This window comes from Anoplopoma fimbria, chromosome 19, assembly GCF_027596085.1.
Source record: "Anoplopoma fimbria isolate UVic2021 breed Golden Eagle Sablefish chromosome 19, Afim_UVic_2022, whole genome shotgun sequence".
Classification (NCBI taxonomy): Eukaryota; Metazoa; Chordata; class Actinopteri; order Perciformes; family Anoplopomatidae; genus Anoplopoma; species Anoplopoma fimbria.
Window position 1 is genome coordinate 27,858,286 of NC_072467.1, and position 15,221 is coordinate 27,873,506.

Below are 15,221 nucleotides of genomic sequence, written 5' to 3' on the forward strand. Positions count from 1 at the left end.
CTGGATCTAGAGAGAAAAGAGGGGTATTACGTTGGTTGCTATCTCACCACTAGATGTCACTAAATCTTACACACTGCTCCTTTAAATGGCTTGAATTCTGTTTTCTAAAAGATTTCCATCATCTTGATCCATTGACAATGTTTTTAACAACCCATTGGCCAGAACAAAATGTTGACATTGCAGGGTTTTGCAAAATCACGGATACTTTGAATCTCAACGTTTCGGAACCAGAAAAATATGTTTCAACTCAACATTTGAATCGCTTGCGTCCCTTTTTCCGTTACAAAACTGAATTCTTAATAATTACATTTAAGTTTAGGCAACAAAACGACTTGGTTCTGTTTAGTAAAAGATCATGTTTTGGGTTGAATAAGAACGTTACTTTTGGTTTCCCATGGGACTCAAACAGTTGTCTCCTTAGTGAAGGTCCTGTGTAAAGACACGTTATCTGTGAGAAAATACGTTCCTTTGAAACGTAATTGATGATGACGTTAAAGGGATTGTTCAACATGTTTCGGGAGTAAGATGTTCAGATGGATCTCATGTCGGTGTGTTGAGTATTGAGTTGGAGACATGATGTGGTTAGCCTAGCTTAGCATAAAGACTGGAAGCAGGGGGAAACAGCTAGCCCGGCTCTTTCCTAACACCGATTCTTGTGTGAGATTGTAAAAAAGAATTTTGCACATGCAACTTCCTCTAAAACCAAGAAACTTTTGTTTTATCAGTTCTGTTAGGTTTTAAACAAACAAAATACAACATGACAGTTAATCAGCTTTATCCTTGCTACCGGTCTTTATGCTAAGCTAAGCTATGCCAATCCAAGATAAACACACGTGAAATATGAAATCCATTCTCTCATCCCACAAGAAAGTAAATAAACATAATTCCTATAATGTTTCTTCAAAGAAAAACTAATTCTTAGAGATTTTTTTGAAAAGATTAGTTTGTTAACCAGATGGAGATATTTGCTGTGAAAAATATTTTATATTTACATATTCAGATAAATATCTAAAAAAAGCCTCTTGTGTAACAGACTGACGACTCCTGGCGTTATATTTTGAAAAAGACCTTCATTTTATCCAAGTAAAGCTAAAAGTCAAATTTTTGCAACTTGTGAATCGCCAAAATCCAAGTTCACTGTTTGTGGAAAAAAACAAAATGAAGAATGATTCTTAATAAATGTAACAGACAAATTAATTATTATTTCCAAACATTTATTTCTACATTTTGAAATGATGTTTTAACTGCGTACATTTTGACGTTACTTTGTTTCAGCTGAGTTCCTCGGTATCACAAAAACAAACACAAATAACAACAACAAAAAAGTGTCTTAGCTGTCGTCCCTTCGTGGAACAGAGACACTTTCAGTCACTTGGACGGAGACGTCTCCTCCGCCGGCGTCTTTGCCACTTCAGGAGGGTGTTTAGGAAGTCTCGAACATCTTCTTCCTGTCGGCCTTATCCTCAATGTTCTTACGCCAGTCTCCCGCCTCTGTCGACTGTAGACACGAAATACATCAACAACGTTATCAGGAGATCTGCCCTTTTATGTATTAACCCATTTCTATAAAGTCACTCCTTTAGGTTTAAGGTGTTCTGTGTTTTTACCTAACTTAGATACAAAAAAAGAAAAACAATGGTGAAATACTCAGGAAAAGATCGTGAAATACTTAGTTCGGTTTAGGAAAAGGAGGTGAAATATACTTAGTTTAAGGAAAATATCGTGAAAAACGTAGGTTTAGAAAAAGATTGTTAAATACTTAGTCGGGTTATATCTTAGTAGAATATACATCTCAATGAGTTCTTTACTGCACTCCGTCCTCTTTCTCGTTTACAGTCAGCTTTGTGCTGAACACAAACCAACTAGCCAACAGTTTGCAGAGATGTTTGCCCAAAAGAAAAGCTCACATTTCTAGTCAGAAGGACAAACACAGCTATTTTAAAACATTATAAAGGTCTTAAAATACTCTTCTTCATTAGCCATGTAAACAGCTTAGAAGGAATATTGTCTTTTTCGGAATAAGGGCAAAAGCCGGAATATTTTGTGCATGTAAAGGTATTCATTGATGTATCAGTATTAATAATCTAATAATGTCACAGGAGACATTATACTGCAAAATGAGCCCTCTTACTTTTAACATCTACTCGTTATGGAGTACTTCTACATTGTGGTATTGACTACTTCTTCCTTTACTGAGCAAACCTGGAACAAACTGAATCATGAGAAACTCATTCTAAAGAATAAAGATATCAATCAAGCTGCAGGATTCTTACTTCAATCCTGAAACATTAATATCAGTTGACACATGACTCCTCTGTGATTCCTCACCTCCTCCTTGACCTCCTTCTTGACCTGCTTCAGGTTGGCCCTCAGGTCCATGGTCACCTTGTGTTTCCCTCCCAGCAGAGCCTGCAGCATGGCGTCGGCTGACATACGGACCTTCTTCAGGGCCGGCTTCTTCACTCCGGCCAACTCCACCACCTTCAGCTTCAGATCGTCGATCTGGAGGCAGAAAGAACGTCACAATGTGTTGGACCGGATGTTGAGGAATGTGTGATACAACTTTACAGATAATGAAGGATTTACTGTCTTTAAACTCTGATTATGTTGCTGCTTCTTTACAATCACAGCCTGAAAACTACAAGAGTTGTTTTCAACGAGTACAGAGACGTCACTAGGAGCAATAAAAAGTAGTAAAAACATGCTAACGTGCTAAAACTACAACTACTATAACTTTACAAGTCAAACATGTTGGACTAAAGCTGAAACAGACTAATGGAAAACCAACCAGGACCTGGTGCGCATGGATTAGTTAAAGGGCAGCAATATATGAGGTTTACTATTAACCTTGTTTGTATTTTGAGCACTGCGCATATTTTGGATTTTGGGGAACTTCTGCAACTGGTTTCCACTCCAAACTGGTCAAATACAAACGTTGGTCAAAACCACATGGGTTTTGACTGTTGTTTTTTCTGATGCCACATGGGGTTTCTGTCAACACCACTTATATAAATAGACCATCATTTACTAAATGAACATCATGCTGTATTGAAGAAGACTTGAAACTAGAGATTGAGACCATAAACTCATGTTTACAATGTTTACTGAGGGAATAAATCAAGAGAGAAGTAGAGTCATTTTCTCATAGACTTCTATACAACCAGAGGAGTCGCCCCCTGGTGGACAGGAGAGAGAATGCAGTTTTAAGACATGAAGCTTTGACTTTACTTTTCAGAAACAGAGGATGCCGCTTGTCACTGACGAGAATTTATAAAACTTATAAAGATATTTAGATTCAAGAAAATTCCCCAGGTTGACTGAAAAATTCCATCTCCAGTCTGGACGCTGGGCTGAGCTGAGCTGAGGACTTCAGCTCTTCAGTGTCTCACCTCAGTGTCGCTCTTGTGGACTTTGGACTCGGCGTCGTACCTCGCCTCGTCAATCTTGTCGATCATCTGGTGGAGCTTCTTACAGAGTTCCTGTTGAGTCACAAAACAAATGACTTCAGTTTGTCATTTAAAGATTTTACATACAAAACACACACAATTGTCTTATAAAATATGATACTTTGTTATATTTTGCACTGGAAGAAGAAATACTCTGATTCTTTACTTTAGTAGAATTAGTAAAACCACTGTCTAAAATGACTGCATTACAAAATAAAAGTGCAGCATTTAAAATGTTACTGAAGTGAAAGTATTTTAAGCCAAGTAAACAAAGATTAAGGTAGTGGAACGAGAATTTTAATGTTGCAAATGTGTGATACTTTGTACTCTAATTTGAGATAGACTGTTTACTACTGGTACTGCATCATATTATATGTTTTTATATGTAAAAAGTAAATAAGGTAAGTTTCAAATACATGTAGTGCAGTAAAAAGAACAATATTTCCCTTTGTGGTAGTAGAACTTTTACCGTGACATAGAATTCTAACAATGTGATTTTAGTACTTTTTCTTTAACAGAGTATCTGTAAGGTGTGGTATTAGTACTTTAACTGTGACTCAGTATTCCTACAGTGATGTATTAGTACTTTAACTGTGACTCAGTATTCCTACAGTGATGTATTAGTACTTTAACTGTGACTCAGTATTCCTACAGTGATGTATTAGTACTTTTACTGAGTATTCACCATGAGGATGGCCTGGTCTCCGCTCAGGTCGGGGTCGGGGCAGTTCTCGGACATATACGTCTCCTTGGCCACTATGAGGTCCTTCTTCTCCTGCACGATCCAGCCGGCGGCGATCTGCAGCATCAAACTCTAACGGGGGTGAAAAGAAGATCATGTACATTAAAAGTACAACATGTACCTCCACCGATACTTCAACAAAGACGTCATCGAGAAGGAAGAGAAGGTTTCATTCTCACCTTCAGATGATGCCGACGGCTGGACGTCATTTTCTTTCCGCTGTGACACAAGAGATCAAACATCAAATATGAGGGTACTGACAGGAGTTGGTTAGCATTAGCTTAGCATAAAGACTGGGAATGGGTGTAAACAAAGATTGGAGATTTTATTCGAGTTGCCAAAAAAATTACCTGAATTTTCTTCCATTGTCTTTAATTGGACATTTCTATTAAAGGTTAGGAGGAAACATTTTTTTAAAAGAAGCAAAAATCTTTTATTTTATTTGTATTTGTTTTCTCCTTCTCGCTTTTGTTCTTTATTTAAAAATTCACTTTTTATTAAATTATTTAACTTTTATTTTCATGTGTTCTTTTATTTTTTCTAAATCAATAATCTGTTGTTGGCTTTGTAATTGTGTCCAAATGGTAAATAAAGGAGAAAAAGATGCTAAAATTAAGAGTTTATGCATTTCACTTATTTTACTACTTCTGTTACTAAAGCTCCACTATTACTATTTTTTCTTCACATAATAAAATAATCATCAGAAAATCCTAAATCCTCATAAACAGTTTAACTTACTTGAGGAGAGAAAACTAACTTTAACCATCTGAAAGTTTGAAACAGATTTTAAAATGTATTAATAAATACACTGGGACATAAAAGGGTTCATGTTTCTCCTCACAGCTGCTGCTATCTGAAGCCTGTTCAGAGACATTCAGACATTCTGACCAACATGGAGACGGAGACGACAGCTATAAGAACAAATGTTACCATGATGATGATGATGATGATTAATCCTAATGAAGATTTAAATAGTTCTGATTGTTTGTTTGTTTGAATCATCTTTCTTTTGTGTAGTTCCTGTTTTCTGGTATTTCTTAAACTGATACGTTGAATGTATTCGTCTTTATGAAACCATGAAAATACAAAGATTTGAAGTCCAGGATTTTTTGCAGATATGTTTATGTATTTTTTATCAATATGTGAGTATATTAAGTCTAAGTGATATGTAACAAAAACTTTCAGCAAATTAATGGAAAGAAAAAATAATTTTAATTTGTTTCCTAATTACTAGTTAAAAGGAAAATGTGTTTAATTGTGCACATGCATCAAAAATTGCATATTTCTCTACAAACAGCAAACAATTCAATGAATTAGAAAAATTATGTAAAACAATAAATAATAAATGTATATTTCTTTAGGTTAAAATTAAGAGTTTCTGTCTAGAAACCTTTGAAGAAACCAACAACTGAATTTGAATTAAATCAGAACTTTGTCTCCACTTTCCCAACATTTACATTTTGAGACTAACTAATAGATCATAAATTCATCTTTGAAGATCTTGATATTAATCACCGTGCTGAACCAGAGACGCCATGTTGTGAAACTCTATCTGGTGTTTAAATCCAAGAGATTATCAGGAATTTACAGACCCGTAAAACAAATCCTGCAACTGTTTAAAGTAGAACAATAAAATAAATTGTGATGTTGGTGAGATTTTCAAATCAAATCTAATTAAAGACAAATTCAACTGAACATCATCTGTCTTGGTGGTAAATCTGGTTCTTTTTTAATAAGACGATAACGAAACCAAAGACATTAAAAAAGGAGATGGAGGAGAAGGAGAAGATGATTAGGAAGAAGGAGGAGGAGGAGGAGGAGGAAGAAGCAGAAGAAGAAGGAGGAAAAGGAGGAGGAGGACAGGAGAAGATGAGAAACAAGGAAGAGGAGAAGAAAGAGAAGTACAAGAAGAAGAAGAAGAAGAAGATTAGGAATAGGGGGAGAAGAAGAAATACATTTAGAGATGGAGGAGAAGGAGAAGATGATTAGGAAGATAGGAGGAAAAGAAGAAGAAGGAGGAAGAAGATGAGGAGGAGGAGAAGAAGAAGCAGAAGAAGCAGAAGGAGAAGTGTACTCACTCAGACATGTTTGTGGTTTGGTGTGTTCAGCCTGTTCAGAGACAGAGACAGTGAATCATGAGTCGACAGGTTACATGAAGCCGAACACGTTATTGATCAGCGACCCTTTGACCTCCAGCAGGAAAGGCGATACGCTCCTCATGGAGGAGAACCGGCTGCCGGAGCTCACAAACTGGCTAATTTTGGACCCAAGGGGGCGGTTACTGAGGCTCTCTGGAGACCTTTCTGCCTGGAATTTAACTTCTGAACTGGGCACCAAATGCCACCAGCAGAGGAACCAACATGTGGCGCCGAGCACGCGGTGATAGCCGTTAACACCGACGCCGCTAATTCCAACATCCTGCAGGCATGTGACACCGAGGTGCGTCCAGAAAACACTTCAGAGAGATTTAAAGAATCTGAAAACATGAAACATTCTGGACAACTTCTAGAAGAAGCTTTGAGGTCAGTTTCATGAAACTAAGTAGAAACTTTTCTTGACAAGATTCAGTTTAAGATTTTAAAATCTGGTTTTCTTCATTCTTATTTTCATACTTACATCAAACAATGAGTCACAACAAGAACAGCCAAACAGAATCATTAACCAAGATTCAGTAAAATCAAAAATCCTCATCACAAAGAATAAAATTCTTCTTATTTATAACAAACACAACAACGCCCTACCACATATTTCTTTATAGAAATGAATCTAATATATAAAAACAACAACGCCCTACCACATCATTTTCTTACAACTTCATCTAATAACAAAACTAGGCAGCGCTTTTTTTTTATGTGAGTCATAATTTAGAGAATTTAGCTGGGAAGAAAAGCAGTGTTCAATTAGCTTAATCATTTTTAGATAAACATCAACTGTACATGCAAACACAAGCAAACAATTCAACATATAGAGTTTTCAATTATGAAAAGATGAATATTTGTGTAGGTTTAAATGAAGCTTTTCCTTCGAGGTTACTGTAATGTCTCAATACATTTTTGAAGTAACAGGAAAAGTAAAAAGATTTTATGAATTTAACATCCAAGCTGGCAGAACTTTAACACTCGCTCTCTATTATTATTATTTTTAAAAATCAAACCTCACAGATTCCACCAACACCATGCAGGTCTAAAGAACATCATGAGATCAAACCCCGAAGAGCCAGAACAAAATGTTTCACAACACACTTTAACCTGAACGTCCCAAAGCTATTCAGTGAACCTCAAAAGGTCAGAGGTCACACCTGCAGCCGCACCTTTAAAAACCTTTAAAGTCCCACCTGTTGATAGAAACCCTCAGCTCTCTGTCTGTGCTGCTGCAGAGACTCTCACCTAGTGAACGGGACGACCAGGAGGAAGACGGAGTGGAAGAAGAAGAAGAAGAAGAGGAAGAAGAAGAAGGGGGGGGAGACGCTGCTAAGTCCCTAACAGTACAGATTAAACCTGGTATATAGGGTGTGAAGTGCTGGCTCAGCAGGAACACAGCCCTCTTTATGGTAGCAGAGCCACTTCAGACCAATGGCTCTGCAGGCTCCAGAAATACCTCCACAACTCTCCCAAGGAACATCGTAAATTTCTTCCTCGCCTGAGAGGACGATGAACGGACGCTCTCAGGTTTCCTCCCACAGGGGGAGCGCCGCCACCAGGCATTGTTACACGTTTAATACCCACCATGCACTTAGAAAGGGGGAGAAATATTGACTAATATATATACCAATGAAACTCCCCCACTTGATTACTTAAATGAAGATCTCGTTAAATAATTAGAATTATTTTCTTATCTAATTATGATGACATATAAGAGTCAGTGATTTAATTAGAAGGAATATCAGATATCTCTTTTTATCACTCCATAAATCAGAAGATACCACCAACAGCCATAGAACTATTGAATTTCTCGCCATGTTTTTAGTAATAAATGTTGTATAAATCAGACTATGAATGATATCTGAACAAACCCCTCTGTAGAAACCTTCAGAATATAGATATGAATGAAGCTGTACAGTTTGGTGTATGTAAGAGCTACTGAAGGGGAGATTTATGGATCAGAGTGGAAGAAAAATAGAACAGATTTTGTATCTGTTTTTTATCTTAAGTTCAAGTTAATACGAACAGTTTTCTTCTAAAGTTTCTGTTTTTCAGGAAATTCCCTATTATTGTATTAAACGACCGGAACATTAAAGATATTAGTTTGTTTTTATCTGCTGAAATCTCAGAACAAGTTCAGATTTAGAGGATTTTGTCCCTTTTATTGGTGGTACGATACACCGGTGTTAACAATTACCCTGGTATATAAGATTAAAATATTGATTTCATGTTAATAGTACACATATGATGATATTCTGTCGAGAATCCAGCATCTCTTAAACAATTGTATATACAGTTATGGTTACGGACTCTCTGTTAGGTGCAAATCATTTGCCAAAGAAGAGACGAAACGCAGAAAGATGAATATGACTGATAGTGTAATTATTATTATTGTAGTTACTAAAGATATCGTTATAATATCATTATTATGAATTATGCTGTCAACGATAATCAAAATCATAAACAAGCAAAAACTTTTAAAATGTGCATCCAGTCAGATATTGAAAAAAAGATAATAAATATTATCCTAGAAATATGATATTATGATTTGGTAGTTTGGGAAACATAAACCAAAACAGATATTAAGCTTCTTCAGTCGACCAACATGGGAACTATTTTAATGTTATTTTCATTTTTGAGCTATAATTGATGTCAAACAGGTCGCTGAATGTTTTTGACACTATTAAGAGAAATTAACTCAATAAAAACTAAAACTAAAACGATAAAGTGAAATATTAGACTTGACTGTTTTGTTTCACATCATTTATTGTGTTGATAAATAAATAAATCTGTGATGATGAGTCAAAAACCTTAAAAGTAAAACCCCGAAAGAAGAATATTAAATAATCACGGTGGAAACAAGAGTGAGATGTTGAGACAGTAAATCTTCTACACATTGTTTTGACATTGTTTTGTGATTTGCTTCCTGAAATATTGTCTTTTGGTTCAATTAGAATCTTTGACATTTAACTTTTTTCCCACCTTAAACGCCAACCAAACCATAATTCTAAATTTTGGTGGAGATCAGAATTGATGAGTTTTGTGGAAACATGCAACGTAAAAGTAAAGTTATGAGTTTTAATATTAACTACAAGATGAATAATGTTTGTGTTTTTATGTTCCAATGAGATGTGGAAGTTTTTAAAGCAGCTTTCATGGTGACATGAAGAGTTCAGGAGACCAAAGTTCATGCAAATATTTCATTAAAAGTAAAGAGTAAAGTAAAGAGTAAAGTACTCACCGTTTGTAGAACTTCATGATGCTGCAGCTTCGTTTGTGACGGACAAGAAGAAGTTTGATTTTGATAAAAAATATTTACTAAGAGACGATCCAGATGACAGAAAGAGAGAGAGGCTCTCTGCTGACATCTGGTGGCTCGTCCTGAACACAACACTAAATGTTTATTTCTTTAAATGAAAATGACTTTTTGATGCTCCAGAATTCAATTCTCTATTTCTGTCTTCATCTCTGTGACTTTAAGAAACAGATCACTCACACCTATCTGGTTTAGTTGAAGTAAGAATATATAAAGTGATTTTTAAATAAACTCTCCTTTAGTGAAGTTAAATAAATTAAATATAAGCCTCTATACTTCCAGACATCGTCTGTTAAAGAATTTGCATTTGACATCATTGCCTTATTCCAAAAAACAATTTAATGGCACGAGTTTTTCCAGTTCCAGAAAAAAGGTGAGAATCAACAGCGAGGAAGTGAAAGTCTTTAGGAAGTCTCGAACATCTTCTTCCTGTCGGCTTTGTCCTCGATGTTCTTACGCCAGTCGCCGACCGCCTCGCCGGCCTGGAGGACGGACAGATTGATCAAAGTCATGCAGGAGTCCACATTTACAAAACACATTAAAGTAACCGAGACTCACCTCCTCCTTGACCTCCTTCTTGACCTGCTTCAGGTTGGCCCTCAGGTCCATGGTCACCTTGTGTTTCCCTCCCAGCAGAGCCTGCAGCATGGAGTCGGCTGACATGCGGACCTTCTTCAGGGCCGGCTTCTTCACTCCGGCCAACTCCACCACCTTCAGCTTCAGATCGTCGATCTGGAGGCACGGACGAGGCAGAACACACACTGAAGTACTCGAGTACTACTTTGACGAGAGGAGTAACGGATCATAAGGCGCACGGTTCGGATCGGATCACGGATCAGAGTCACGGATCGGATCAGCACAAAAGAAAAAAGGGAGCAAATATAACTTTCAGATCCCTGAAAAAGTTGTTTTGCTCAGTTCAGGTTCGAGTTCAAGATCTGTGAGATCAGTACGGATCACAGGTCGACAACGGACCGTTACGTGATTTCATACTTCATATTTGCACTATATTTATTTAAATACTTTAGTTACTTTTGCAGGGTCAGATTATTAAAACAGAATATAATCAACTGATAAATAATGTATTGTTATAGATTTAACTACCAGCAGAATATAAAGTCATTAAAACGACCTTTAGCAGCTCCAAAAACGTAATTTAAATATATATTATTCTGCAAAATGAGTAAAAACACTTTTGTACCAAACTAGAATGATGCGTTAAAGGTTTACACTCTAACGGAGACGCGTCTCTACCTCTTTGTCGGCCTTTTCCACTTTGCCACCGGCGTCGTATCTCTCCTCATCGACCTTGTCGAGGGCCTGGTGCAGCTTTTTGCAGATTTCCTGTTGATATGAAAAGAGAGAACGAGCTCATCTCTGCTGCTGCCCTCTGACGCTCACAGTGGAGTCCGTATGCTTCAGCTTGTAGTTTCTTACCATCAGAGACGCCTGGTCTCCGCTCAGGTCGGGGATGGCACATTTCTCCGCCATGTAAGCTTCTTTGGCGGCGATGTTCTCGGTGGCTTCCTGCTCCAGCCAGGCAGCAGCGATCGACAGGATCAAACTCTGGAGGACGAACAGGGACGGGTTAGTGAACCGGACAAACGGGAACAGACTCAGGGGCCCAAAGAGTCAGGGGCCCAAAGACTCAGGGGCCCAAAGAGTCAGGGGCCCAAAGAGTCAGGGGCCCCATAGGCCTTCACATGAAAAATGTCACTCAAAGAAATACGTACCAACCAGGAAGAGACTCAAAACATACACAAAGAATCACAAAACTACAACAAAGAGACACAAAACTACAACAAAGAGACACAAAACTACAACAAAGAGACACAAAACTACAACAAAGAGACACAAAACTACAACAAAGAGACATGTTCCAACCAGGAAGAGACTACAAACACCCACAGAATCTTAAAACAAATAGAAAAGAGGTAAAAAGTAAACTCAGAGACACAAAACGACAAGAAAAGGAGCAAAACAACCGCAAAGAGACAAAATAATTACTAATAAAAGACAAAATGAACACAAAGAGACATAGGGAACAAAGAAATAAACATAAAGGCAACATAAAACAATAAAAAAAGAGACGAAATGAACACAAAGAGACAGAAAATAACGACAAACATGTACAAAATAACCACAAAGAGACACGAACCAAACAGGAAGAGACTCTAAATCACCACAAAGAAACATCAAACAACCACAAAGTCACTCATAAAAAGACACAAAATGACAACACAAAGGAGAAAACAGACAGAGAGTCTGGGACTTTATAGTTAAAGTCTTAATTAACATGTGACTAACACATCCAGCAGACGCAGAGCAACAATAAAGTTAATGTTCAGTTAATAAATATTACTTATTTTATTTTGATAATAAAGACATTTTGTAATCTTACCTTGACATGATGCCTGCGGCTCGATGTCATCTTCTTTCCCCTTTAATCAATAAAAACATGAAAGTATTAATAACATCAATAATTCTGACATTTGTGTCTTTAGATTAAGAATTAAGAATAAACTCATACTCACTCAGACATCTTGACTTCTTTTTAGTTTCAGACTCTGAAGTGAAAGAATTAAAACACAATAATATTAGTAACCTTGTGACGTATTTGAATAAAATACAATATTATTATATTATACAAATCAGGAAATATCAAAGACTCAAGACTTTAAATCTGCTATAAAACTTCAATAATACTTGAATATAAATTGAACTAACATAACTTTAATCTCATTATCAGGTGAATTATTTAATTGTTTGTCTGTCGGTCTTAAAAACACAAACTTTATTATCAAACTCTCTATTTTCAATTTATTATTATTTTAAAATTACTTCACTTGTAAATATTTTCAAAAAAATGTAATCTTAAAACATTTTATCTGAAACATTCAAATTACAATATTCAGTTTTTTTTGGTTTATTTGATTGTTTTTGTTTTAATATGTAAAATGTAATTCCTTAATTCATTGTACAGTTTATACAGTTTCTAACCTTCTTTTTCACTGTAAAATAACTATAAACTTAATGTTAAATAATAATAGTTAATATATTTTATAAGCAAAACAAAACATAACAGAAGAAAATCATGTCGTGATTACAAACCGTCAAAAACTAAAATAAATCTACAATCGGCTTTATTATAATAAATTCAGTGTTGGTTTCAGTGTTGTTCAGTGGGGGCCCCTCTGCAGCTTCCAGGGGACCCGGGTCCCATTTCTGAGTCGGGGTCAGAGCTAATACTGTCTCTGGGTTCAAAGGTCAACGGTGACATTCATGATGATGTGTTTATGAGCAGTAACAGGAGAGTTAAGTGCCGACTAATTCTTAATCATTTAAAAACCAAACTCGTAACATTGATGGGAAGCAGATTTTAAGGCTTTTCCTGCTCTCATTGCTTTGATTTGTGGAAGTTTTTATGACGATTATTCTCATTAACTATTATTGTAGTTGTAGTTTTTGTCTCTCATTAACTCTGCGGCTGCAGAATGAGATGATTTAAAGTTTTCTTCAGCCTGAGAACTGAAATGTGCTTCAGTTTTTTGAGGATCAGCAGTAATTTGATATTTTTCACAGAGAAGACCACCTGGAAGACTTTTGGACAAATGCAAAAGGTTTTGGAGAAGTTTTTTTAAAAGCATTCACTGCTTCTTCAGGCGGAGATAACGGAGTTCAGAAAGTATTTAACGGAGAGAATAGTAAGAAATGTAACATTTAGATAAAGAACTTAACTTAGGACATTTAGGCAAACTTTAAATTTAGGCCGTAGAAATTTTACTTTAAACTTAAAAACTTGAAAACCCTTTTTTTTCCTCTGCACATGGAAACCATTTTCTTTTTAGTTTTTGAGAACTCAAGAGAAGATCTGCTCCCATCACACAATGATGATCATTACATTTTTAGTACTTTAGTTGTACAAAAATGTCTCCAAAAAACATGTTTTTTCAAACTAAAACAACCCTTCATATAGAATTAAAAACAAAATATGTAAAAACATGATTATCACTAAAACAGAAAACGAACAACCCTCTGATAAACTGATAAAGTAAATTATTCTGGTAGAAGATGTTTTTTTCACCTTCAAAGTCTCTCACCTTCACAGTGACGATGATGAGGAGGATGGCAGAGACTGGCGGGAGCACTGGGAGCACTGGGAGCACTGGGAGGCAGTGAGGGAGTCGCAGATTAAAAAGTGAAACTCTGTGGGGGTATATATGCGCCTGGACGGGGATTTGGAGGTTCCTCTTCTCTTTTATGGCCACGAGGAACTCACGAGCTCCTGAAATACCTTCATTCTTTGACCGCTCGCCTCATAAATCCACCATCAGCTCCGCCAGAGGACGGGGAAGAGAAAATAGTTTTATATCTTCACACCTTCTGTCTCCTCGTGAGGACGGATTATGTTTAAGATGGACGCAAATAGACAATTCTTTAAACTAGAACATATTTGGACAAAATACCTGATAACAAAAACCTTCTACAGTATTTCTGTTTTTAAGGATTTGTGGCCTGAATTCACTTTTATAAGTCAAGTTACATCTTAAAGTAATGCAAAGGCACTCTATTAACTTTTATTATATTGATTATTTTATATCTCATTTGAATTATTTTAGTTTTTCTCATGTGTAGCTCTTTTTGCTTAATGTTGATTGTTTTTAAATTGTTTTTATGCATTATCTGTCTGCCAGTTTTGTTCACCATTTGTCTTATAGTGTGTAACTTTGTTTTGACAAGTTCTGTATTAATAAAGTATGTTATTATTATTAACGTTGTGATTATTATGAATGAACAAATTGATTTTAGAAAAATGTTGATGATATACTAACCAGAGGAAAACAAAGCCTTTTACGGTTATGATTTTACATATTGTTTGAGTCAGCACATTTACAGTGCTGTTGATTAAAGTGTCCCTTTCAAAAAACAACAACAAGGTTTATAAAAGTCTTGAAAGAAGTCTCTGAATGAGTCGACTAAAGTCATGTGACTAAACGTCCTCACTAGAACGCTAGTCCTCCGTTAGCTTAGCGGTGGAGGCGAGAAGTCATGTGACTTTGGAGGAGCTAGCTTTTTACTTCACATTTACACGATTATCTTAAAGAACAAAACTTGTAAGAATCATAATCGATTGTTTGACAGATTATTTTTATGCAAATAAACACGCTTAATGTTGAGGAACAGATCATGGTTTGTAACGTATCTTGGGTTATGTATGTAGCTGAAGTACATTATGTTACAAACATAATTAAAACGTTAATATAAGTCAATGTTTCACACGGGACCCAAACAGAGGTCTCCTGGGTGAAAGTCCTCTGTTTGATCCAGTAAAAAGTAGATTAGAATTTGTACTTAACATTTCACCACAGTGTACTTATGACATGATGTTTTGTAGATGTGACGACTTTATTATTTAACCACAAAAACAAAATGTGATTTCACACGATAAACATACATTTAGTCATAAAAGATAAATTAGGAGATAGAAACTTTGCAGACTCACCTTCTCTGCTGCTGCTGAGGTTCAGATCCGACAAAACAACTGAAAACACAACAGAGACAAAACATAAAACTAA

The 15,221-nt window shown here is 36.1% G+C and overlaps 2 protein-coding genes across 2 annotated transcripts; both read right to left on the bottom strand.

Annotated features, from left to right (window-relative positions):
• Window positions 1-1,423: 1,423 nt before the first annotated feature.
• Window positions 1,424-6,274, bottom strand: LOC129108604 (troponin I, fast skeletal muscle-like). The gene is made up of 6 exons (XM_054620477.1): window positions 6,267-6,274; window positions 4,368-4,407; window positions 4,132-4,260; window positions 3,390-3,479; window positions 2,329-2,502; window positions 1,424-1,498 (listed from the first exon to the last, which is right to left on the bottom strand). Exons 1-6 carry the CDS (start codon window positions 6,272-6,274, stop codon window positions 1,424-1,426), a joined length of 516 nt encoding a protein of 171 aa, XP_054476452.1.
• A 3,775-nt stretch (window positions 6,275-10,049) lies between these two features.
• LOC129108603 (troponin I, fast skeletal muscle-like) lies at window positions 10,050-12,187 on the bottom strand. The gene is made up of 6 exons (XM_054620476.1): window positions 12,180-12,187; window positions 12,047-12,086; window positions 11,083-11,211; window positions 10,900-10,989; window positions 10,204-10,377; window positions 10,050-10,127 (listed from the first exon to the last, which is right to left on the bottom strand). Exons 1-6 carry the CDS (start codon window positions 12,185-12,187, stop codon window positions 10,050-10,052), a joined length of 519 nt encoding a protein of 172 aa, XP_054476451.1.
• Between the last annotated feature and the right edge of the window lie 3,034 nt (window positions 12,188-15,221).